This window comes from Hoplias malabaricus, chromosome 6 (assembly GCF_029633855.1).
Source record: "Hoplias malabaricus isolate fHopMal1 chromosome 6, fHopMal1.hap1, whole genome shotgun sequence".
Taxonomy (NCBI): Eukaryota; Metazoa; Chordata; class Actinopteri; order Characiformes; family Erythrinidae; genus Hoplias; species Hoplias malabaricus.
Window position 1 is genome coordinate 8402939 of NC_089805.1, and position 24336 is coordinate 8427274.

A 24336-nucleotide genomic window follows, 5' to 3' on the forward strand; every position below is an offset into this window, starting at 1 on the left:
GTTCAGTGTGAAAGACGCATTTCACTGTAAGTGGTACACTGACCGATCAATGCACTTTTGCACACTTTGAACTTATTTTGGAGCTTGTGAAATATTTGGCTAGCATGTATATATCACCCTTTCTGTACTTGTGAAAAATGTTGCATTCTCGTACGTGAATGTGTGAACCCATTAAAAAGAAATTTCTCAGAATAATAAAGACTTACAGTTCTGGAACCATTTTGTGCACCCACATATAATTTACACACATGGAAAAAGAATTTGACAAAGTATTTTTTCTATGTGTAATTAACATTTTTACAGAAATATTTTCACCAGTGAGGTGCGAATCTGAGATATGGACACACAATTCCAGTCAACACTGAAGTTAGAAGCTTCAAATCAGGAAATACAAGCATGCTGCCCTCTGATTAGCAGGTTTATACATGCAATCTTTCACATTTTAACAAAATGTGATGCACAAATTTGGGCTGATTTTGTCGCTGTCCAAAAAAAACCCCAAATATTAATCTCAGATTTTATTTCAACTGGACACAACAATGTCCTCTAGAATGTGTGACAATTTATTGAAGAATGGATCATTAGAAAGTGTCACGAATTGGAATGAGGTTCCTTCCAGCTGACACAACATGCAGAATATACTCTGGCACACCTGTGTGAGTGCAACTGCAGGGCGGGTGGCTTGGGGAGGCCCTAAAATTATATTGAGCCCCTCATACAGATACGAACACTCAACTAACAGGAAGATTTAGCTTCTTAACCACACATCTTTTAAGTTTATGTCCATCAATCACACATGCGCAGAGTCAATTACCATTTGAAATACTGCTACATTTGAGCATATGTATTTGTCAGAGTATTACAAGCAGTAACATTAGCATTTTAGGGATTGCCATTAAGACACTTGGTCTTTTTTTCATGTTCATTGTTTCTGTGCATCAGGTGGAGAGGAGCAGAGCTAAACAATCTTCAGTTCCTGTGTTGATATGTGCCGGATGTTCAGAAGTTTCACTAGAGTTCAAGAGGTTGCTTTATAAGCAATTTTCAAAGCATTTAGAGTTAATTCTTATTTCATGCCAAATTACCATTAAAAAACATAATAGGACAAATAGTCCCTCCAATCTCAGTGGTTAGTCCAAACTGAATCAACTTATTTTTAATAGAATCAGTTGCTGATCTGAGATTGAATAATGTGCTTAATCATCATCATCTTTTTCACTTAAATCATTTCAGGGCTGTGATGATGTGCTTAATAATTTCCTAAATATTATAATAAAAACTGTGCTCAAGTTGTATATAAGTTTTCACTAGAACTGAGTCCAAATGATCTCATGTAAAATGATCCACACATAAAAAACTCTATCCTTATCTAGTAAAAATAATTATCCCCAGGTATGAGTTAACTCTAAAGCTACACACACTGATTATGCAGCTGAGGAGCCGGACATAGTGTGGCTTGATGTAATATCCCTATCCAGAAGGAAATCCAACAATAGTTTGTTGACCACCCCCAGCTGATTCTGCTCGACCTAGTGACTGCTGTCAGGGATTAATTGTACAATGACAGGGCCTCTAACATAAGGTCGCATCCCTCCGGACATCCCTCTCCACAAAAATACCATACCCTTCTCCCAAGATTAACATACTGACTACTGCCACATCCTGATGCTTACACACATACACACACACATACACATATACACACACAAACACACACAGGTTGAGTGAGTCTACAGGAGTTTAAACTAGAGATATAACATGTATATGGAAACTACTTTGTAAATAATAAGTTCCAGGGTCTGAACCATTCGATTCTAACAAGTGCAGAGTCCTGTGATCTACAGCCAACTTCTCGAACCAATCTTTAGAAGTGTGTAAAATTATCTCTGCACATTTCCTTTAGAAACTTATAGAAGATTGTATGAACTGAATAAGAGATGAGTTCAAGGAAACTGTGTACACTAACACTAAAATAAATATGTATTATATTAGGTTCTTGAGGCTTCTGTGTAATTTGAACAAAATTTGAACATTTGGATATGAAAATAATTTATTAGACCTTGATGCAGTTTTGGTCTGAGTGCAAAGCACAGAAGTTACTGGAGATTCATCACAAAGCAGCACAGATGCTGTTACAAATGTTAAATAGTGAAAGCATAAGAAGTGATAAGTAGCACAATGCCTATTAAATTAGCAGATAATATAAAGTCAGTGTATATTTACATTTACATTAATGGCAATTGGCAATGTAACCCAGTGGACCATTTAATTCTAATCATGTTACAACTGTGAGCGACTGTGACATTAAAACTCTTGCAGTTTAAGTTTTTTCCGAAGAGTATAACACAGTTTGTGTGTCACAGGCATCTGTGGCTTTGTATGTGTTCTCCGCTCTGGGTTTTATGAATCATTAGGGTCAATCGAACAGATCGAGACCTTTACCAAGCTGCAGCAACCGTTAAGCTTTCATCTGATGTTTAAGCATTTTGATGTGAATTTCCTGTATGCGGTAGTCTTTAAAAAGATCTACATCTACATGAGTCATTTAACATTAACGGAAATAGGACCCGCAATTAGATTTCAGAAGCCAACAGGGTCTCTACATGTTTTGTGCTTTTTCAGTCCTGTCAGAGGAGTATCTCATGTGACTCCTTATGTTTGAGAGAACGCCAAGAGGGTGTAAAGTGCCTTCAAGGCCAAGGACGGGGGCTAAGTTCATTGAGTCATTGTTCTTTTGAAATTGCTTCATCCTGTTAAGGTGGGTCCAGAGCCTACCAAGAATCACTGGGCGCAAGGCAGGAACACACCCTGGACAGGGCAGCAGTCCATCATACCACACACCCACATTCACTCATACAACCATATCTGTGGACAATTTTACACAGACAATCCATCCTGTCTTTTAGTATTGTGGGAGGAAACTGGGGCACCCGGAGGAAACACATGCAGACACAGAAAGAACTCATCAAGGTAAGGATTGAACATAGGCCCCTAAGACAAGGGAGCTGTGTGGAAGGGGAACTATGAGATGTGCAGCCATGTTAAATTATGTACAACTGGTTTGTTTTGATGGAAAAAGGTGCTTCTAGATCTTTCTTTAGCACTGACTCCTTTTTACAGACATATCTGGGTAGGATAACAAATCCCTACTCAATAAAACCTGGAACCATTACTCATGCAAGTGAAAGCAACATGAATATAGACACCACATCATATACTTAATAACTGACAGATAGCAAGGCACAGGAAAAAAGATTTCAAAGAGTTATCAGATAGATCTGATCCACAGTTTTTCAGCAGTGTATTAATACTTTATTTGTATCTTCATTCATTATCTGTAAGCGCTTATCCAATTCAGGGTTGCGGCGGGTCCAGAGCCTACCTGGAATCATTGGGCGCAATGCAGGAATACACCCTGGAGGGGGCGCCAGTCCTTCACAGGGCAACACAGACACACACATTCACTCACACCTACGGACACTTTTGAGTCGCCAATCCACCTACCAACGTGTGTTTTCGGACTGTGGGAGGAAACCGGAGCACCTGGAGGAAACCCACGCAGACACGGGGAGAACACACCAACTCCTCACAGACAGTCACCCGGAGCGGGAATCGAACCCACAACCTCCGGGTCCCTGGAAGTGTGTGACTGCAACAACTACCTGCTGCTGTTCTTTTTTTCTAGTCGACATAATATCTGAATGACAGCTGTGATGGGTGTCTAACCTCAGCAGGATGTAGTGGTAGAGTTGGTTCTCACCATACAGAAGTGTGTAAACACAGCTAGTATGTAAATAATGGTATTATCTTATTGTAATATACAACTGAAAATGAAAAGGAATCTACAGCGGTAGTCAGCTAGGCAGCACAAAAATGAGAAAACATAGCCCATATCTACAGGCCTAGAGTCAGAGACCATCCATCATTAATTTAACATCCGTTAATGGAATTGTCATTAAGTATAAATTCTACATCTTCAAGTTATACTTCTGGCCGCACTAGAGACTCTACCTCAATATTACTGAATACATTTGGGCTTACTTCAACTGAATAAAAAAGAAAATACAACCAAAAATGAAGTACATGGGTCCACCTACTACGACTGAACTTTGAATAACTTTCCTGAAAAGAATGGAAGCTGTAATAAAGAAAGGACCCACTGACTGTGGATCAGCAAATTCACCAGTGTTAAAGCAACACTATTAGTGTAGCAGGTAGTGTCGCTGTCACTGGGTTCCTGGGGTTGTGGGTTCAAACCCCACTCTGGGTGACTGTCTGTGAGGAGTTTGGTGTGTTCTGCCAGTATCCAAGTGGGTCTCCTCCCATGCTCCAACAACATATTTGTAGGTGTCTTGGCGACTCAAAAGTGTCCATAGGTGTGAGTGAATGTGTGAGTGTGTTGCACAGTGAAGGACTGGTGCCCCCTCCAGGGTGTGTTACAGCCTTGCGCCCAGTGATTCCAGGTAGGGTTCAGACACACCGCGACCCTGAACTGGACAAGCAGAATGTTAATTTAACACTAGTTGATTTACTACTGGTGAATTTATTATGTATTAAGGTAAATGTAATTTTCTGTTATGTTTCTTATGTTTTCATCAAAAACGACAGAATCTTTTATTTCCGAGGAGTATTCTGCTGAGAGGTTATCCATCACAATATATATGTTAGGAAATGGTTAATATAAATGTGGTTGGTGAAATTTTAATTTACAAGCTTTGTTTTCTGTACAGGGGGCACGGTGGTGCAGCAGGTTAGTGTCACAGTCACAGCTCCAGGGACCTGGAGGTTGTGGGTTCAGGTACTGCTCCGGGTGACTGTCTGTAAGGAGTGTGGTGTGTTCTCCCTGTGTCCGTGTGGGTTTCCTCCAGGTGACTGTCTGTGAGGAGTGTGGTGTGTTCTACCTGTGTCTGTGTGGGTTTCCTCCGGGTGACTGTCTGTGAGGAGTGTGGTCTGTTCTCCTTGTGTCTGCGTGGGTTACCTCCGGGTGCTCCGGTTTCCTCCCACGGTCCAAAAACACATGTTGGTAGGTGGATTGTCGATTCAAAGTGTCCATCGGTGTGTGTGTGTCGCCCTGTGAAGTACTGGCACCCCCTCCAGGGTGTGTTCCTACCTGCGCCAAGTGCTTCCAGGTAGGCTCTGGACCCACCATGACTCTGAACAGGAAAGGTTTCAGACAATGAATGTTTTCTGTACAGTGGTAAAGTAGGAACCAGAGGTATGTCACAATTATATATATAATAACTATAATATTTATATATAAATATTAAATATATATAAATATATATATATATAAATATAATATTAATATTATTATAAAATACACATGGTGACATGGTGGCGCAACAAGTAGTGTCGCTGTCACACAACTCCAGAGTCCCGGGTTTGTGGGTTCAAGCCCTGCTCCAGGAGACTGTCTATGATTAGTTTAGTGCATTCTCCCCTTGTCCGTGTGGGTTCCCACCCACACTCCAAAAACACACGTTGGTAGGTGGATTGATTATTCAAAAGTGACCCTAAATGCGAGTGTGTGAGTGTATGTGTAACTGTATGTTGCCCTGCAATGAACTGGCGCCCCCTTTAGTGTGTGTTCCTGCATTGTGTCCAGTGATTCCGGGTAATCTCCTGATCCACTGTGATAACCCTGACCTGGATAATCAGTTACAGACAATGAATGAATAAATTAATAAAATATATTTTCTTAACATGATTCAAAACTATGTCCATGCTCATCGAGAATAGAATGCTGTTCTTACTCAGCCATGAGGGGTCATAATGAAGACATGCTGAACCATGTTGGGTCTCTCCAAGGCAAAGGGGCCAAGAAACCATCCCCCCAGCACCTCAACACCCCCCAAGGCCCACAAATACACAGCTGGTGTGTCTTATAGCAGAAGATACTTTTGTTTCGTTCCAAACCATTTACACAAAAACCCAGTTCCCAAAAAGTTGAGGCGGTTAAATGAAGGAAGTTAAATGAAATTAAAAACAGAAAACTATCCTTTGAAATATCACTTTGAACTTCATTTAAAAAAACTGAACAAAGACAATATATTAACTCTTTAATAACATACCAAACCAGCTTCATTGTTTTGTGTAAATTTGTAGTAATTTAAAACGGATGTCTGTAACACATTCCAAACATTTGTGACAGTGCCAGCCTTAGACTAGTAAAATTGTGAAATGCTTCAAAAACATCTTAAATAGTTGATATAATCATGCTTGCTCATAAAAGCAGCATCCGGGAAAGGCCTAATCTTTTTTCGAGCAAGGACAGGCTGAGGCATGCTGCTCTGCCAAAAAATGTGCCAATAATCCCGATAGTTTAAGCACAATAAGTGGTTGCAAGTATTTTAGGTATTTCACCCTTTACAGCACATATCATCCTCAGACGTTTAAGAGATTCTGTGGAAGTCTCTGTGTGTAAAGGTCAAGGTGATAAGCGATTGTTGACAACAAAGGTCCAAAAAGCCAGGCAGCTGAAGACTTGTATATTGGAAAAAAAAATTAAGCTTTCTAAACCGGGAAACCTCAGCCCTTGGGCTATTGTTAAGTGTTGATAAAACAATGTGGGAAGTCAGTGTGTTTTTGTTCTTTCATTTTTCCACTGGGGTTTGTTAATTAATCGTTTCAATTTTATGGATTTATAGACCACCCACACACAAAGTGCCAATGAATTCTCTGCCACTTTGTCAGTGGTGAATCTCATGTCATATGAGAGTTTCTCCAGTGAGTTGTCCGCAAGCTGAGAAGCTAATGCCACTGTGTGGAACACCTGCTGAACTCCACCAACTGATAACACCAAGAGTATCTGAAGACTACTTTTGTACTGTTACTGAAATAAAAATGTCGTTCAGGGAGAAAGGTTGATTTCCTTTACATTAGATAAATCACCAGAACTGATTCATTAATGAAAGTGTCTGAAAACTAGAAAGATAGGGTCAACTGCACAGGCTCATTCCAACCACAAGAGGTCCTCAGTATCTTTGGATATTACGAAATTACTGAAACTCCCTAATGAGGCAACAGCACAGGAACTTAACCAGGAGCCAGCTGGAAGCAGACTTATTATCTAGAGACATTAAAGCTCAAATATCTTTATTTAGTGACAAACTAATGATGAGTACCTTGCAGGGGGAAAGAGTAAACTTTATTATTTTAATCCATCTCTACTTGTCATGTAGGTAAGCCTATTTGACCAGTGAAGGGCCCCAAAGGCGTGCTGTGGGTTTCTTGTGTAGGTTGTCAACAGTCCTGTAATGGTCCCAGAATCCACCCTGGATCCGAATCAACACAAGGAAGGCAGTGAACTCAACTGTGCCATAGACAACAACTCAGTAGATTAAAGAGAGCAAGAACCAAACTTATAGCGTGGGGAGTAAAAGTAGGTCTTCTCTGCCATGATAAAGAGGCCTTTAGCCACGCTCACTGGACTCTTTCTCTCTCTACTCTCCAGTGTGCTTTGCTGGTGTTATAAAAGTTTATAAAAGTTATATACATATAGGAAAAAATAAATAATTGTGTGCTTATATAATAATAATTAACCACACATTTTTATTTTCATTTCACCTCTGGATGTAGCCTTACTCTGTATATGCTAAAATGAACATACTGGGTGAAAGATAAGAGTTATAACATTTTATATCTTACAGGATTATAAATAATATTTCACACAGCAAGGCAATGAGAACAGATATTTATCACTTCTGTAGACACACTAACAAAAGTATACAGTTCAGTTCGAAGCAGGAGTGGCATATTTAGTTCCAGGAAGTGAAAAATCCCTTCCCAGAATTTTGTTCCAAAGGGTTTGGGATGATTATAGGAAGATGGAATAATAGCTTGCAGGGCATTTTTTTTCTTTCACTTTCAAACTTTTGCCGCTTCGGATTCAGAAAGGTAAAGAATAGAGGTTGGAAAATGTTACATATATATATATATATGAATCATGACTATTTACATGATACACAAAACCACAAAAGTGTCATAACTTGACCTCAGGGTAAAAAAACAACTAGAAACGTATTGGCCCTTTAAACACCCCCTCCAGTAAAAACATGTTAACATGTCCTTTCGCTGCTGTTCATACGCTAGAGTATTTATCATGAACAAAAGAACCAGTCATCGCTATGACTAATCATTTCTAAACTGCAGTGGCTCAAAGAGTGTGTCAACCGGGTAAATTCTGACAGCCAGTGTTTCTAATGTCATAAACTTGAGTAACTAAACCCGATAGGAGTTTCGAGCTGTAGGTTACTGGCGGAGGTGTGGGTGGAGAGAGATATGGAAACTAATTGTGTATATATTTATATGCATATACATAATTAAGGTGTTGATTTATACCTTAGTCAGTTAGAAAGCATTATTGATTTTCATTTTTTTCTGGGTATTAATTTCTAAACATGTAACTATAATGAATAGAAGTTACCCTGTAAACATTTAGCCGTTGATTTAACGTTGAAATAACGTAATGACGTTCTCTTAAGGTTGAAAATGAAAGTTGAAAAGACGTCTATTTGGACGTCCATTGACGATATTAATTGGTCCTGAAATAAATTACTTGTATAAAACGTATTTTGGACGTCCACTAACGTTATCGATTGGTCACCACTTGATAACTAACTTATTAAGATGAATTTTGGACGTCCATTGACGTTTAAAATATATCCTTGACGGACAGACTACTTTCAGACCTATTTTGAACGTCCAGAGACGTTCCTTGTTTACTGGGTAGTTTTTAGTGGTTTAACGGATGACCAAAATAGGATTTGACGACGCTAAAAATTGAAGTTTAAGAAACAACCCTCTAAAGAGTCCTTTCTGACCTTACCACACGGTGTCGCAATGTGGACACATTTTTAGCCTTGGTACTGATGTAATTATGACTTCGTTTTACATATATCCCTTTAGTGCTGAATTTAATGTATAGCATCTTCGTTTTAAATATATTTTATTTAATAATGTTGCCTGGGAAATTAGTTAGCAAAAAATATACATTACTTGTATTTCCCTTTTGTGGACCTGGATGCTAATAAAAAAATAACTAGAAAATAAAGCCTAAACAATAAAAAAAATCACTAATTATTATTTTATATTTACTTGGTCATTGCAAAACGATATATCAAACCAGGAAATTAATAAGACACCGACCAACAATAGGACAGACGTTTTGTAACAGGAAATAGTGAAGATAAATTAATGTTAAGTAATATAAAAATATATAAAAATAAATAATAATATAGAAAATCGACAAAAAATTGAGCAGGCATCCATTTTAGGAATTTGTAACACAGAGCCAAAACCTATACGAATGCTAAAATATTTGAAGAGTTTAAGAAAATCCAAGTTAAGGTATATAAGTCAAAATTGAGATGTACACATTTAGTATTGGAATTATGTGGAAAATTCCCATATTTAATTCATTAAAACTCCTCCAAGTCATTAAGATTTTCAACTAATGAAAAGGATCATTACGGATTAATTTGATATCTGATTCGTAGAAAGTTCAAACATAAAGATCCGGATGAATTCTTTGAGTCATTGTTTTTGTATTTACTCCCTCCAGTGTCAAAGCGCTGCTCCTTACGCTCTTTGCGTAACGCGGGGCGCGCATGACGTCATCGACGTCTACAGCAAGAGAGGGAGAGAGAGCTGTTTGTTCTGGATTGTGTGAAGAAGAGAAAATTTTTAAAGGAAAAGAAAGGACACGCACAACACTGACAACCAAATAAAAACAAGGTAAATAAGCGGTGTGTTTGACTGTCGTCTGCGGTGGGTTCTGCGTTGAACCCCCCCGTATCTGTGCTGGAAAACGAGGGCACTTTGTCGAGTGTCTCAGTCAATATTTTTGAACGAAGCTTGAAGTTGGCTCCACATATTGGCCTAGTTTGTTATCCTAATTATCCGTTCTACCTTAAATTGTGCAGCATTTGCAAGTGCTGCACAATTAAAGGTGGATGGAAGGTTTCGAGTCAGAAGCTAGGCGAATATCAAGCCTGTTTAAACCGCGTATATTATCTTTGACTCGTCGTGTTGGTGAGGAGACTCAAAACTAACGTTGCTCTAACGTTCGCATGACAGTTGTTATCCTGTTGTGGTTTAGTTTAGGGTCGTCTGTCTTCATTTATTGCACAAGGATGTAAATGAACCCGCTTGGCTCGTCTCTGCCTTGTTTTTATTAGCTCGCTTTAGCAGGCCATTTTCAACGCAATGAAGATAACGTTAGCTACGCACCGCTTTCTGCGTAGGTTGGTCACTTTACGCGCGACGTAAGCGCATGTAAACAGTGGTTGCACCGCGTGAAATCTCGCGTGTCTTGTTTCGGGAATGCGGGAACGGGGAAATTCTACGTATCCCTCTGCACAGTTGCGTATGTTTTGTGTCATGTTTTGAAAACAAGATACGGCGCCTTGTTTCTAATATTTGCGACTTGCATTCTTACATATATGTGTTGCTGTTTGAAGGAAGGGATCCTGCACTGCTGTTTTGTCTTTGTATATTTTGCGTATGTTATGTATTCAAGACATCGTACATTTGTGAAGTAAGGGCCAGGAGTCGATCCCAGAAAAAGAATCGATTTTTCAATTCAGATGTTTGTAGATAAGAGTCGACTCTGAAGTTTTAAATTCGATTCCATAAAACTGTCTGGATGTATTTTGATATAGACAAAGTTGTTGTTTCTTTTTGAAATATTAAGTTTAGCACAAAATGTAGTTTATGCGCAATATGTACCCTCTAGTGAAGTTGGCACAAGGGAATTGTGTACAGTTTATCTAGCCCTAGTTATTCTTCATATATAAGTTCATTTTATTAAAATTAGCACTCCATAATTCCTGGGCATAATTGTTATAATTCCCTTTATCAGTATTAGATGTCCTTTTACTATCTGATTAATTACATTTTAAAAAGCATTAAGAAGGCTTTCATGCATTTTCTTTTTCACTCCATTTTCTTAATAAAAGCTATGTTGGTGGGTGTGAATGGGCTTTGCACAAATAAGAAATGTCAGTGCTATATTATGAAGGTCATTCATTTTATTAGCTAAAAATGGTATCTTGTAGATCATATCTTCCCATTCTTTGTGGTTACAAGTCCTGTTAATCTCAGAAATAAAACTGACAGGAGTTTTATTAATCTAAAAAGGCAATATAAAAAGGTAGAAAATAATAATACAATTATCATTAACATGAAAAGCTTAAGGGTCAAAAGAGTTACATTAATAATATTTTATTTTAATGTTATCGATTCACGGAATCCAAATCGAGATTTTTGTGTGGAATCGACTCCGTCGAATCGGAGCATACTGAATTTTCTGGAATCGAGCGAAGCCAGTGACAGGTCAGGATACGCCAAGTCAATATTCCCGATCAGGCTACGCACGGCGACGTAGAGTCTGAGCGTAGCCCGGCTAACGTTAGTTAGCCGCTCCGCTGCGGGTCGGATAGCATAGCAACACTTTTTCGAGGCAGGAGTGAATATGCGTGGTCATACTGGTGACAGTAGCAGTGGCGTTTGACACCGGGTCTTGTTTTTGGCGCAACTCACTCGGTATTGTGGGGAAGAGAGTTGAAAAACCGTAACGGCGAGGCCACAAACGAAGCCGAGTTCAAAAAGCCCGGAGTCCGAGCTGCGCGGAGTCGCCATTTTGTGCGCTTCCCCCCGGAGGACTGGAGAAACGTTTTCGTGTTAATGCGGATATTAAAAAAGACTTTATACCATAACACAACGCCGCAGGCTCTTTTTACTCGCCCCCGAGGCCGCCCTTTGAGCTCAAAGGTGATTTTGAGAATCATTTGTGGTGTTGTTCTGTTCTCAAACTTGCCGGCTTGTTGGCTGCGGTCGAGCTTTCGGTTTGCATTAAGCAGCATCATTCACACACACGGGCTGAGCGATTCATCACCTTCATATGAAAAACACGATATTAATAGGGTCCAATTTCAGTAAATAGCAATACCTGCTATTTTAATTGTAGCACATATGAACTTTTGGATTGTCCAGTTATAATTGGAAAAGTTTAACCTACACTCATTAAAAATGGGTATTTTAAAACCAGTGTATGGTGATATGGTTCTTCAGATTGATGGAGAGTATGGGGTTCACTATGGGACTTCTTTTGTAAACAGCTGGAAATCGTAAGACTAGGCGAAACCTTGGTTTTCTGCAGAGTTATTTTAAAAATATGCTTTAATATAAGACATAATTTCCATCATTTTGAAGGACCATTTTGTCATGCAAAAAATATTTACTTGCACAAATAATTCTGTGTAGATCACAGAGCCATTGCCTAGACTGAAAAACCCTTGATATTTATTCTGACACCTAAGGATTCAGGGCTGATTCCAGTGTTCAGTAATGCTGATGTTTACACTGTAAATGTGTCATGTGTCTGCTGATAACAGACCCAAGTAACATGAAACATTTTAATGAACACGGAGCTTTCTGACAAGGCTGTACTCCTCTTAGATTATGATGGTTTGTAGCGTGTGTTCTCCCGTGTGAATATTAGAGCTGTTTTTGTTGTCTTAGCAAGTCTGCTGCTTCATTCTGAAGTTGATAGCAAGCTGGTTTCCAAATGCCCAAAATCAATGCTCCCTTACCATGCCTGATAATTAATCATGGCAGTATTTGGGATACATTTCTTAATATGACTAGAATTGAGCATGAATGTGAAATTAAGGTTGTGCTTTTGAGTCCATAACTAGGTTTCCATTCAGGTGTTGAATTAAATTCAAGTTTGCAAAAGTATAAGTCGTCTCCATCAGCTCTGTTAACGAAAGTGAAACATAGGATATAAGTCCTAATTATGTCTTCTATGTGTTTGGAGATCTGGTTTCTCTGTGTATATCTTTAGGCTTAGGGAGATTTACTGGAGTTTAGGACCTATGGTTTACAAAGAAAACGTTGCTAATAAAGAGCACCACAGTAATAAAGATGAAGATCAGATCCCTTTTGTGCCTCTAAGATATATGTTGGTATTTTGTCTTCTGTATCTTGATTTCTTTTCCTCAACACTTTTACTTAACACTTTTTCAAATAGTTTTCATTCAGATGTGTTGACAGGCATTAAGCCTCACATAGATTTTTCTATAAATTCAGATTATTTATTTTTATAAAAATGTATAGTTATTGGTTTTTTGAAGTGTGTGGTAAAACTGGCACATGTAGGTATGCTTACCTGTCACATATTAAGGCCAGGCATGTTTTAAACTGAGAAAAACATAGACCGGTGAGGTAGTTTTGTAACAGTGGTTTGGGAATTCCTCCTTTGATCAGTTTGTGTCAACAGAAAGAAGAGCCAGGTCTTCCTGACAGATGTTTCTGCCAGCTGTTCAAGCTTTATATTTCCTAAATATCTGCACGATGCCATGCTTAATCATTAAGCATAATAGTACTCTATACATTTCTTAATATGACTAGAATTGAGCAAGAAACATTTTAACAGGCTTGAAAGTGAAATTAAGGGAGTGCTTTTTTTTTTGCGAAAGTATAAGTCTCCGTCAGCTCTGTAAACGAAAGTGAAACATATGATTTCAGTCCTAACGATGCCCCTGGTATTAAAGTAGACAATCCAAGAGAACATAATTGGCCTCGCCCTATCTGTGTGAGTAGGATGCCCTCCCAACACCGCACCCTAACCCTTGGCACAATGCTAGTCGTACTTGGGCATCTGTTAGCTAATGTATCAGCACTGGGCAGATGTGTCCTCATCCAAGTGTGTCCAGCTTCAACAACAGTGTTTGATTATTAAGTCAAATTGAAAAGATGAATTGTTTACACATTAATGTTGGGCAGTTGGGGTCATTTGTGCAGTTAAGTAAAGTGGTTTTGTTTAAAATACTAATTAAAATAAATAATTTAACGTCAACATTTCCAGCATCTCTGTCAATGTTTTTCCCCTCCCAAATAAATAGGTTGAAACCAAGTTAGTTCTGTTAACGTGGTTAAATTCATTTAACTTTAATATTGTCCAGTATTATAGATCTGTTTGGTAGGACAATATATTTGACTTTTTTTCCTGGAACTGTCGCTTTGAGATCACTAATGTTTCGGCGCCTGTGATAGCAGGAACAGGAGCTTTATCTGGTCAATGTGCAAACTGTGTGTACCTTTTCTGCTTATTGGCTGTGGATGTGTACATGGCTATTTATCAGTGCAAAGTGCGTACAGATTGCTGAGGATTAATGGGTAAAACCTGGTGCTGACAGAGGTTAAAATGTCAGAGTCATGGGGTTTGGTCTTGGTTATACTGACACTCTGTGGACTGCCTTATTGTTTTAATTCAAATGGTCCAGATTGGTCTCAAATGAACATATGTTGCATTGATTGCTTTGTGATATTTTTTTTCCCACCCAAAATTCTCTTGGTGCTCAGGAAAGTTCGGTTACCATGGAGACTCCATGTTTGGCCTAATTGTGGATGTAACCTCTGAATGAGAGTGCAAGAATGAGTGGACAGGGTGGGAAACTAGATTCAGGAAAATTGATTTATTTATTTATTTTTCTGTTGTCAGTGCAGAGCTGTTGGTGTTTTACAGATATTTCAAGAAACTATTGTTATGATTCTGATTTAAAATGAAGCTTGTTACTGGTACTGTATTCATAGTGAAAATGCCCAATCACTTGTGGAGAAGATGGTATCATACAGGTTAAGTTTACAGCTAAAATCTCTAAAAGATTCTATTGAGAACCAATATAATGACATTGATTTCCAATCAACTGGAAGATAATGGGCTTTTTTCTTTCTTTTTAATTTGTAATCAGAACACCAGTGATTGAGATGGTGAGAGAATTTTTGAGACCTTACTCTCTGATAGATATTGTATCCAGTAAAAGCTACTTTATAGATAAGAAAACCTAAGACTTTGATGTGGTACAGTGAATGTGTGGCTTTTTAGGATATGCATTTACTGTTGCATCACTGCATGGATTGCATCAATTTTCCTGTATATTATTCAGCATTATTTTTTACTTGTATCTGCTTATATACATGTACCCTTTGATTGTATCATGCAGGCTACACTAATGCAACCAGTGCAATGGTTTATATATGCCAATCAGATTTGTGACCAAACTTAAGAATATTGGACCAGAACTTTCTAAATATATGATGTATTGTATTTACAATTGCCAAATATGTTTAACTACCAACAACAATGCAGTTAAACCAGTTCTAAGATTTTAAACATTTTATCTTCAACAAAAGATCAATTGCCTGCATGTGTTGAAGTCTACAGACGTGTTGCTACTCCCTGTGTTTGGTGTCAGTGTTATCTTAATCATTATTGTCAGCCAGGCCAAGAGGCTTACTAGCCTAACATCACACAGTAGAATATTACAGTTTTGTGAATTCTAACAATACCAGCATGTATGTAATTAGTTCTGTCTTCCTTATTTACCCACTGCAATCCAGTATGTCTGCTGCATATAGTATGTTAGAGGATGTGGGTTTGTGTCATTTTTGAATTTGTGCCTTGGAAATTGTGCATTAAAAAGGGTGATGATATTAATATATGAACATATGTCTATTAATATGTTTTTTATATAATTTAAAAAGTTGTGGAGAAATGTTATTTATGTTTGTGGGAATGAAAATATCAGGAGTCACAAACGGTCTACTCTTCTGTAAAACAATAAGTATATCCTTAAAAATTGACATGAAGTGAAATATAGGTCAAATCTAAATAATTCAGGTATTCAATAATGAAAGTCTCCAAAGTGTGGCAGCCCTACTGTCAATGCAACTTGGCGTGTGTGTGTGTGTTTTGTTTTGTTTTTTTAAATAAAGCACAATGCTGGTAGCAAGGCTGTAAGGCATGATCAAGCAGGTGCAGAATATTACCTTGCAGAACCTTCAGCTTGCATAATTAATAACTGTGCCAGATGTAAAATCCTTAATTAGTGCACTGATTACCTTTTACACTCTCTACAGGACCCACAAGCTTTGCAAACCATGTGTAGTGTTGATAATGTTAAAGTTCTCTTAATTTAGGCACTCCTGCTGCTTTCAGAATCTGCTCAGCTGTATGAATACAAAAGATAGTTCGGGGTTACTGTGTCTGTGAAATCTTTATGCTTAACAGCCATGACTAACACAATAAGCTAATAGTTTACTGCAGTTACGATTTGTTATAGACAATGTAAGAAAACTCAGCTACTATTACTTTGACCTTTATCTTTTGATTGCAGTCAATTACAGTTTGTCCAGAGATTTGGTAAATTTTGTCTGAGTAGACATGCTTTGAATCTGAAGTTGAAGTTATTTTTTGCTCTCTCTCTCTCTCTCTCTCTCTCTCTCTCTCTCTCTCTTTTACTCTGATTTATCTTTAGTCGCTGATTGAGCCCGTGTGATCATCTGGCGGTCCTTCCTCAGAACTGCTGACATTTCTCCGTGTCTGGTGAGAGCAGCTCCTCTGCTGAGTGCTCCTGGGGATGATGAGTACACTCAGATAGAGAGGGGAGAATCTCTACACACGAGAGCTAAAAATGTAAGTCAAGCATGCAGGGTTTCTTCCTCTTCCCCACCCCCGGTTTTGGTACCTTGTCTATATTTTCCTGTGTTGATGCTCTTATTGGCACATGTATAGAAATGAAGTGATAGACAAAAGCCATTCTTGTTCTCTATTATTTACTATGTAGCTATGCCACAGGTAATTGCGGCAGCTGCAAATTAGAACAGATGTAAGGTGTAAGAGATTAACTCTCCCTCCTCTTTGTGATGTTTATTTTTGAATAGTAGACTGCATTTTGTGCATATGCCGTTTTATGGCTCCTGATGAGGCTTAGGTTTCTTTATCAGTGATATGTTTTATGTACATAAACACACACACACGCATGCACAGTGATGCTGAGTAGGGACCCATCACAACCCTGAACCTGATAAGTGGTTTCAGACAATGAATCGAAGAATAACTTAATGAAGCTTAAATGAATGCTTAAAAAATGTTCTTTTTGAGCGTCTGTGTACACCTAAATATGAATGTGTGTTTTGCCGTGCTGACATACGCAAGGCAGCATATAGTTTGAGATGGATGCCAATCTTTTGTGTCTTATCAAAGGAACCCACACAGGGTTTTTGTGCAGAATGCAAAACAACATACTGGAAGATTCTGAGCCAAAAGCTTTGATGGTGATTAATTTCAACCAAAGTCTTAAAGTATAAGAACTGTAGTTAAACTGAAAAGCATGTGGAAGTTTTGAAATATGGATTTAAATGGTTAACTATTCAATCTTCAATCTCTAAATTGATTTTAAATTTAATTTTTTTTAAAGCCCCATGAACTAAAGTGTTATATAGGATTGCTTTAAAGGTGTTAATTGCACTGTCTGCAAACACTGCCAGAGCAACTGTATAGTGTCTATGGTAAAGAAAGATGAAGGCTTTAATAAAACCTTGATCTCAGTTCCATAGAGACAGGCATGACTTAATAAAAGCTTGTAATGAGTTCCTTGAGAATCTGACTTTCTAGAGTCTGCAACCACTGTCAAATCTAGGTTACTGTAACCATGTGGCAAAAAAAGTAATTTGTAGTTATTACTTCTGATTAGTAGTGTATGTGCTAAGTTGACACGGCATGCTTCATAGAAATTCCTGTGGCTTCTCAGAACAGTCACAGGTCAATCCAGGTGAATATGAGATTAGTTTGTCGGCTCATGTTAAATATAATGAGAATTTTGTAGATTTTTTGTAGCACTCATTTGATAAATGCAGTTTTATGGGAACGTCTACGATTGTGGGGAGCTGCAGTTCTCTCTGATTTCTTTAGAAGCTGCATGTCTTTTAAGGTGGAGCTATATGTTTGAGCAGAAAAACAAGTGTTGTTTGCACATGGCTGATGTTTAACTTGCTTGTATGTCTTTATTCAGTGTTTGGACTACCACAGAAATTTGTTTGCTTGTTTTTATATATATATATATATATATATATATATATATGTGTTACTAGACAGTTTTTTGGTTTACTCTCCAGCATCAGTAAACAATTTGATATAGTGACTGACCTTTAACATCCCTGCAAACCTGGAGTGTTTTAATCAAATTAGGGCTTCTCTATGGTGGTTTGTTGCTACTGAATTGTATGCGTGATGTGTTTGTGGGTTAAATTCTTGTCTTTTTGTTGTTTTATATGGGCGTAAAGCTACAGGGTTCTGGAAGTTATTGAGTGAAGTTTTTTTTATTAGTTGTTCACGGTCTTCTATTGTGTACTAGGTTAATTGAGTACCCTTCTTAATGTGAATGCATGGATATTGGAATTGATATTGGATATTGGAGGTCAGTGAAAATGCTTATACAGTAATACATTGACTTACGTGTTTAATTCATTCTGTGCCCGAGCTCGTAACTCAATTTGCTCGTATATAAATCAAATTTCCCCATTTAATATTAATTGAAATGCTTTTAATCCTTTCCAGCCCCCCAAATAAACATACCTATTGTGTTTTTAAATAAGAAAAAAAAATTATAATTAACAAATTATGTATAAAATAGTAATAATATATAATAGAATATAAATAAATACACTGGTTCTTTTAAGTGTATTTACCTTGAACATCAGATGAAGATGGTGGAGGAGGTTGGGGAATTTTTCTTTTCGTGTACTATCACTTAACTTACTCGCTACACACTTAATGCTTCAAGACTTTAAAAAACAGCTATATGACAGAGGTACTTGCACGGCAAGGTTACCAAGTCAACCAAACGCTCGCTGGGCTACTTGGTGCCGGATGGCGTAAACTCACTCACTCGTAACTCAGATCTCGGTGCGCAAAATAAAGCAAAAAAAAAATCACCTGAGCAATGATTCGTATCTCAGAAAATTCATAAGTCGATTCACTCGTAAGTCAAGGCTTCACTGTACGTTGTAATTAATGTATTCGGACATAATTGTTGGACATGATTGTTGCAGTTATCTGCTTATTCCATATTTATTGTTCATTTGTATTTATCAAATGTTAAGATACTTATTTGTAGTTGTGTGTTTTGAGTTGGTTAGGTAATTGTAGTCTGCATAGTAGCAAAAAAGCTATGCATCTGTAGAGTTGTTTGTTTTGTAGTGATGTTAAAGACTAAATGAATGGTACTGTACAGTATGTGCTGTTCACTTCAGTGCCTTCCTGTGCTATGGTGCAGAGCCTCTGATTAAACTTCTAGGAAGCTCTTCTAGTAAAATTACTGCTTTCATTACTGTTGTACTTTACAGATGATCTTCTTTAAGTGTTTTTGATATTAAAATAGTCTAGTGGTAAATTTACATTAAAAATGCAAATAACCATGAACTAGAAAAACACTGAAAAACATTAGATGTGTTGTTGTAGCTCCTTGTATTTTAACATTTCTATCACGATTTGTATTAAGTAATACAGACCCAGTAATTTTCTGGCCATTTCATTGTTGATAAATAGTACAGTATTATCTATATGCACCTGAGATCAGTCTTGTTAAGCATAATTTGTCATGCTTCACCGTGTGCAAATTTGTGTGGGCATTAAGAGTCTGGTGATACACAGTTTTTGGTCCTGATAGGTTACTGGATTGATAAGGGTGGGTGGTGGTGAACTCTGTTTAGGCCCTGGAGAGGGTGAAAAGGGCGTCTGCCGGTGCTCCACTGTGCCTATGTGTGACTGCTGTGTCATCCCAGGACACACACATTCAGACGACAGATGGGAGGGGTAATGCTGTGTGGGTGTGTGTTTTGGGGGTTATGTTAGGAGCAGATGGGAGGAAAGGAGAGTTTCTCTTCATTTCAGGAGGGGAATGAATGGATGGATGGAGCAGATGAAAAGGCTTTGTGAGCCTTCTTTTTTTGTCCCTCCTGTACTTCTCCTTTTTATTCATTAGCTCACCCTCACCTGCTTCTATCCAATATCCCATTCCTTTCCCTGGAGACTGTGCAGACACACACACACACACACACGTGCACACAGTGGATTGCTTGCCCCTCTTCTCCTCCAGCCAGGTCCTTGATGGCTCTGGCTGCTCAAATGCTCGGATGATTAATGGCTTCAGAAGTCTGAAGGCGCTTCCTTGCACAGAGTTATTTTCTTCCTGTGCTGCTGCTGCACACTACCCTCCATCCCCCAACCCCCAATCCACTCCATCCTCAATCTCTCTCTGCAAGACTTCTCTAACAACTGCCCCCTCCAAACACACCCTGCCAAAAAATTCCCCAAATGGCAGAGCTGGCCTGGGTTGTCTTAGTTATACTTGAATGTCTCTGGGTCCAGTATAACTCTTTGTCACCCTGGCAGCTGCTGTATTGTGCCTTGGAGAAATGCATATGGCATGTGGACTGTGTGCAGGTCCTCATTGGCCCTGGGCTTTTAAAAGGTTGTTATTGCATATGAAAAGAGAAACTGTATTTATTTAGTTACACAGTGCTCATGCTTGCGGAGTTTAGTACTGGGTTTAAATTGAGTACCATTTTATTTTCTTAATTTAAAATATTATCTTCCTTGCTGATGTGTAGATTTCAACACCAGCTTTTTTTTTACCTACTGATGCTCAGTGCAAAACTATTTTTTTCTTGTCGTTTTCTCCTCTTTATTTCTCTTAATATTGGAGGATATATGATTTTGTTTACATCTGTCAATACTCATACATACTTTTTACAGCACGTGCATCCTGCATCCCTGCTTAGTAACGGAGAGCATTGGTTGTAATAAAAGGTAATTTTAAAGTTGAGGTGAAAAGTGTCTTTCCCCTCCAGCAGAGGCATTTGCCCAGGCATGGTAAAGTAATCAGGGTTACCCAGCCAGAAGGATATTGGTATGGAGTGTATGGCATTTGGTGTCTATTGCTATATTGCCCCTTTCACACATGCACTGTAATTCAGAAATGTTCTCTACTCAGAGGAGCTGTATGCGTGAACATTAGCAACATTCGTCCCTCACTTTACCTGGACTTTATCCTCCTCGAGCCCTAGTAAATGTTCCGGGTAAAAGTCAGTGCATGTGAGAACGGCACGGGAAATGTTCCGGAGTTTCTCCTGCACACGCTGTACAAGCACTGTACGTCTTGCCTAAATCCCTTATTTCAGCGCGTCTCAGGCAGTCTGCATGTGTGAACAACCATATATATATATATCCGGGAAATTTCTGGACCCGATACTCCGAAGTTTGTTTAGAAATTCTCAGTAATTCAAGTGTGAAAGGGATATATATATATATATATATATATATATATATATATATATATATATATATATATATATATATAAATATATATATATATATATATATATAAATATTATATACACACACACACTATATATATATATTTTTTTCATTTGTGTAAGTGTGAGAAAAATGTTAGTCGGCGTTTGAGGAAGAAACAGATGAAGTATATGAAACTTTGCTTATTTTTAAACATCTGTTCCTCTAGATTGTATCTTGTGGTAAGGAAATCCCAGGCTGTCTGTAATTCCCCAAACAAAACAATAGAGAAGAAACCACCACCTTTTTTGTTTGAGTTAGTGGTAATGGTAATTGCCGATTGTGAGTGTGTGTAGTTCACATTTGTGAAAATTATGGCTGTACTGCTGGTCCTTTTTAATTCAAAGAAAGAGTCGTGTATCAGTTTTGCATAAATTAGGCCCAGTTCTGCTTTTGATGAATGTGATATTGAACAGTACTATTGCTCAGCAATATTTCTTAATCCTGTCTCAAGCTAAACAGAGATCAGCTTCTTGTTATGACCCTGCCAGTGAGTGCAGGCACTTACAGTATAGAGGATTATCTGTTTAGTGCGATTAAATTCATAGTCCCCCAGGGTACCACTTGTTCAATTTGGTGGCTCTTATTCTCACGCATACCCTCGTCACTAATTACACCAGCATGTTCTTTGGCTCTGACACTGGAGTTTGGTGGAGACTGCGGTCGTTCTTTCACCCTCCCTGCCTCTCTGTCTCTCTCACTCTGGCAACGCATTCCTCTTTCCATCCCCTCTGCCAGTGGCTTTTGGGTGAGGTGCTGTGTGACCGGGTGGTCTTATACACCCTGAGCGAACCGCACCATCATGAGAGTGAGGAGAATTAGCCGTGTCATGATGATGTGTGAAGTGTTTGTGTAGCCAGATGGCAGCTTGATTACAAGGGGGAGGTGACAAGAGCTGTCTTCTGGGAGAATAAGTCGGCCTTTCTTCTATGTCTCTCACACAAGTAGAGACAAACACATCAGTCTATAATTCAAACTATGATAATTTGTAGTGGTATGGCTGAGATTGCTCTGACTTAATCTCTCGCTGGAGCCTCTGATAACAGCAAACATGGCTAAAGTTCCCTCATCCTGGACTGACAGTTCAGCACTGTCACCATCACTGTTTGTTTACAACCACAGCTTTAGTGCTGTAACCTCAGTGCACCGCTGCGTATGTTCAACATAGCTAAAAGTTGTGGGCGAGTTGACAATGTTTGTTTTGTATAATGTTCTTTCAGCCTGGGGTGTCATGCAAATGGGTGTCCGATGAATATTTACTAGGGTGTTGTCATAAATAAGAAACTGCCTTGTGCCATGTCCTCTAATTCACCCTCCCAGTGGTCTCTCTCTCTCTCTCTCTCTCTCTCTCTTTCCCTCTCTCTCCCCACCCCTCCGCTCTCTCCTCTGAATATATTAGACCCTTTTTTTTGTAATTCCATGTGTAGCTGTTGTTCCCTGGCCTCTATACTTGGAAAAAAGCCACAGTGGCTGTCTTTTGTGCCACCGTAGTCTAGACGTGTATGTGAATGCGCATGGAGCTCAGGGAGCGGCTGTAGATAAGGGAGCCCTTGGTTTGGTGGGGGGACGCCTGAAGATTGGCCTGAAAGGAATTGTGGAGGGGGAAGGGAGGGCAGAATGGTAGTAGAGAAAGGAGGGGGGGCTGGGGAGTTGGAAGGTGTGTGGTGTGTGTGTGGACGAGAGAGAGGAAGGGAGGGTTGAGAGACCTCAAGCTATTGATGGGCAAAAGGAAGGGAGGGGTAGGAGAGAGCGTGAGCGAGCGAGAGTATATATGTGTGTGTGTGAGTGTGTGTGTGAGAGAGAGAGAGAGAGCAGAGGGAGGGGTGTATGTGTGGGCAGAGTCTGTTCTGAATGAGGAAGCGGCAGAGCCATTTTCACCGTTGAGTAAGAGCACGCCGCTTCATGTGTACGTGAGAGAGGGAGAGCGAGAGAAAAAGAAAGTGCTTCTTGTGGATTTTTACTGAAACCTTGGCTAATGCTCTCTCCTCTCCCCCTCTCTCGCTTCATCGGGTGGTGTTGAGTGAGCGAAGCCTTGGTTTGTGAACACAATGGGGCAAAGTGCCTGTGGCAACTGGGCCGTTGTGCTCCTGAGAGGGGGAGGGGGTAGAGAGAAGCCCGGCACACAGAGCTAACGCAGCTAGCCGGCCAAAGGCCTCTTCTGCCTCTCTCTCTTCCTCTCTCTCGATCTTTCTTTCACCGAAGCTGCTCGAACTGTAGGCTCTGTTATTTTGGGGTTTCCCTCAGGATCCAAGACACTTGCCCTCAGGATTATTGTGGACTTCCTGTGGATTAACATGTATTTGGCACAGTGGATTCTGGGACATATTCACTGGAACTGGAGATTTGAAGGCTAGTTCTTCTGATGTTGTGGGAGTAAGCCAATCTACGCAAACTTTCTGGCTTCTTTTTCATTTTTTGGGTCCTTTTTGTCTTTCAGTTTCGTTTTCTGGTGACAGGAACTCATAAATGGATTACAAAATGCATTCCAAGTCAAATGATTTACTGGATTTTCAGACACTGGATGCGCTTTTGGAAAAAATTGCACATTACCCACCAGCTGTAAAAAGGTAACTTTCTTTCCAACTGATTTTTTTTATGCTCCCATTTTAACTTAATTTTGGACCTCCAAATATTCTGTTCCTTGAAGTTTGTTTATAGACGTGAGCTGCCCAAACACTTACTCACTATCTTTTGACCTTTTCGGTTCTGATAAACAAGTCAGTTGTCATCATTGTACCCCCTTCATATCACAATTGGTTTAGTAGTAGTTTTAAACAGTAAGATCTCTAAGTTGTGATCATAGAATGGCATTGTTAGCAAAAAAGCTAAAAAGCCGTGAATAGGCACCCTCCCGTTGAGAGAGGGGGTGTGTGAGTAAGCCTGGGGGAGGGGGTGATTTCAGAGGAAGATGGGGGTGGCGTATTTGTTGTGGCAGCAGGCAAGGGTTTTGGAATCCTGTCTCCCGCCTTCAGCAGAGTAGCTGCTGTGAGAGTGTTGTTGCTGTTTCACATAAGCTGTTCTTACTGGTTAGCATGACTTGCTTAATTTTGTTCCTTATAGTTTTGCGTCCAGTTTCACAAGCTGATCTTTATAGTTATTCATCAAACAAAGTATACACCGTATTTAGTACATCT

The 24336-nt window shown here is 39.1% G+C and overlaps 2 protein-coding genes across 9 annotated transcripts in view; one reads left to right on the plus strand and one right to left on the minus strand.

Annotated features, from left to right (window-relative positions):
* Positions 1-1424: 1424 nt before the first annotated feature.
* On the minus strand, positions 1425-21928 carry LOC136699440 (uncharacterized). Its single transcript, XM_066674150.1, is given in 8 exon segments — positions 1425-1604; positions 1606-1668; positions 3988-4046; positions 5759-5816; positions 5818-5882; positions 6682-6826; positions 7197-7360; positions 21796-21928. Coding segments are annotated over 8 exon segments (867 nt in total).
* The window catches only part of brd4 (bromodomain containing 4), a 36266-nt gene continuing 21557 nt past the window's right edge, over positions 9628-24336 (plus strand). For 6 of the 8 annotated variants that reach the window (XM_066674206.1, XM_066674208.1, XM_066674209.1 and 3 more), the window contains exon 1: positions 23102-23769. In XM_066674206.1, the coding sequence (XP_066530303.1) occupies positions 23669-23769 (101 nt within the window). In that variant the 5' untranslated portion in view covers positions 23102-23668. Of the gene's footprint in view, positions 9736-16322; positions 16481-23101; positions 23770-24336 lie in introns of those variants that run through there. The other 2 variants (XM_066674211.1, XM_066674214.1) reach the window with 1 other exon arrangement.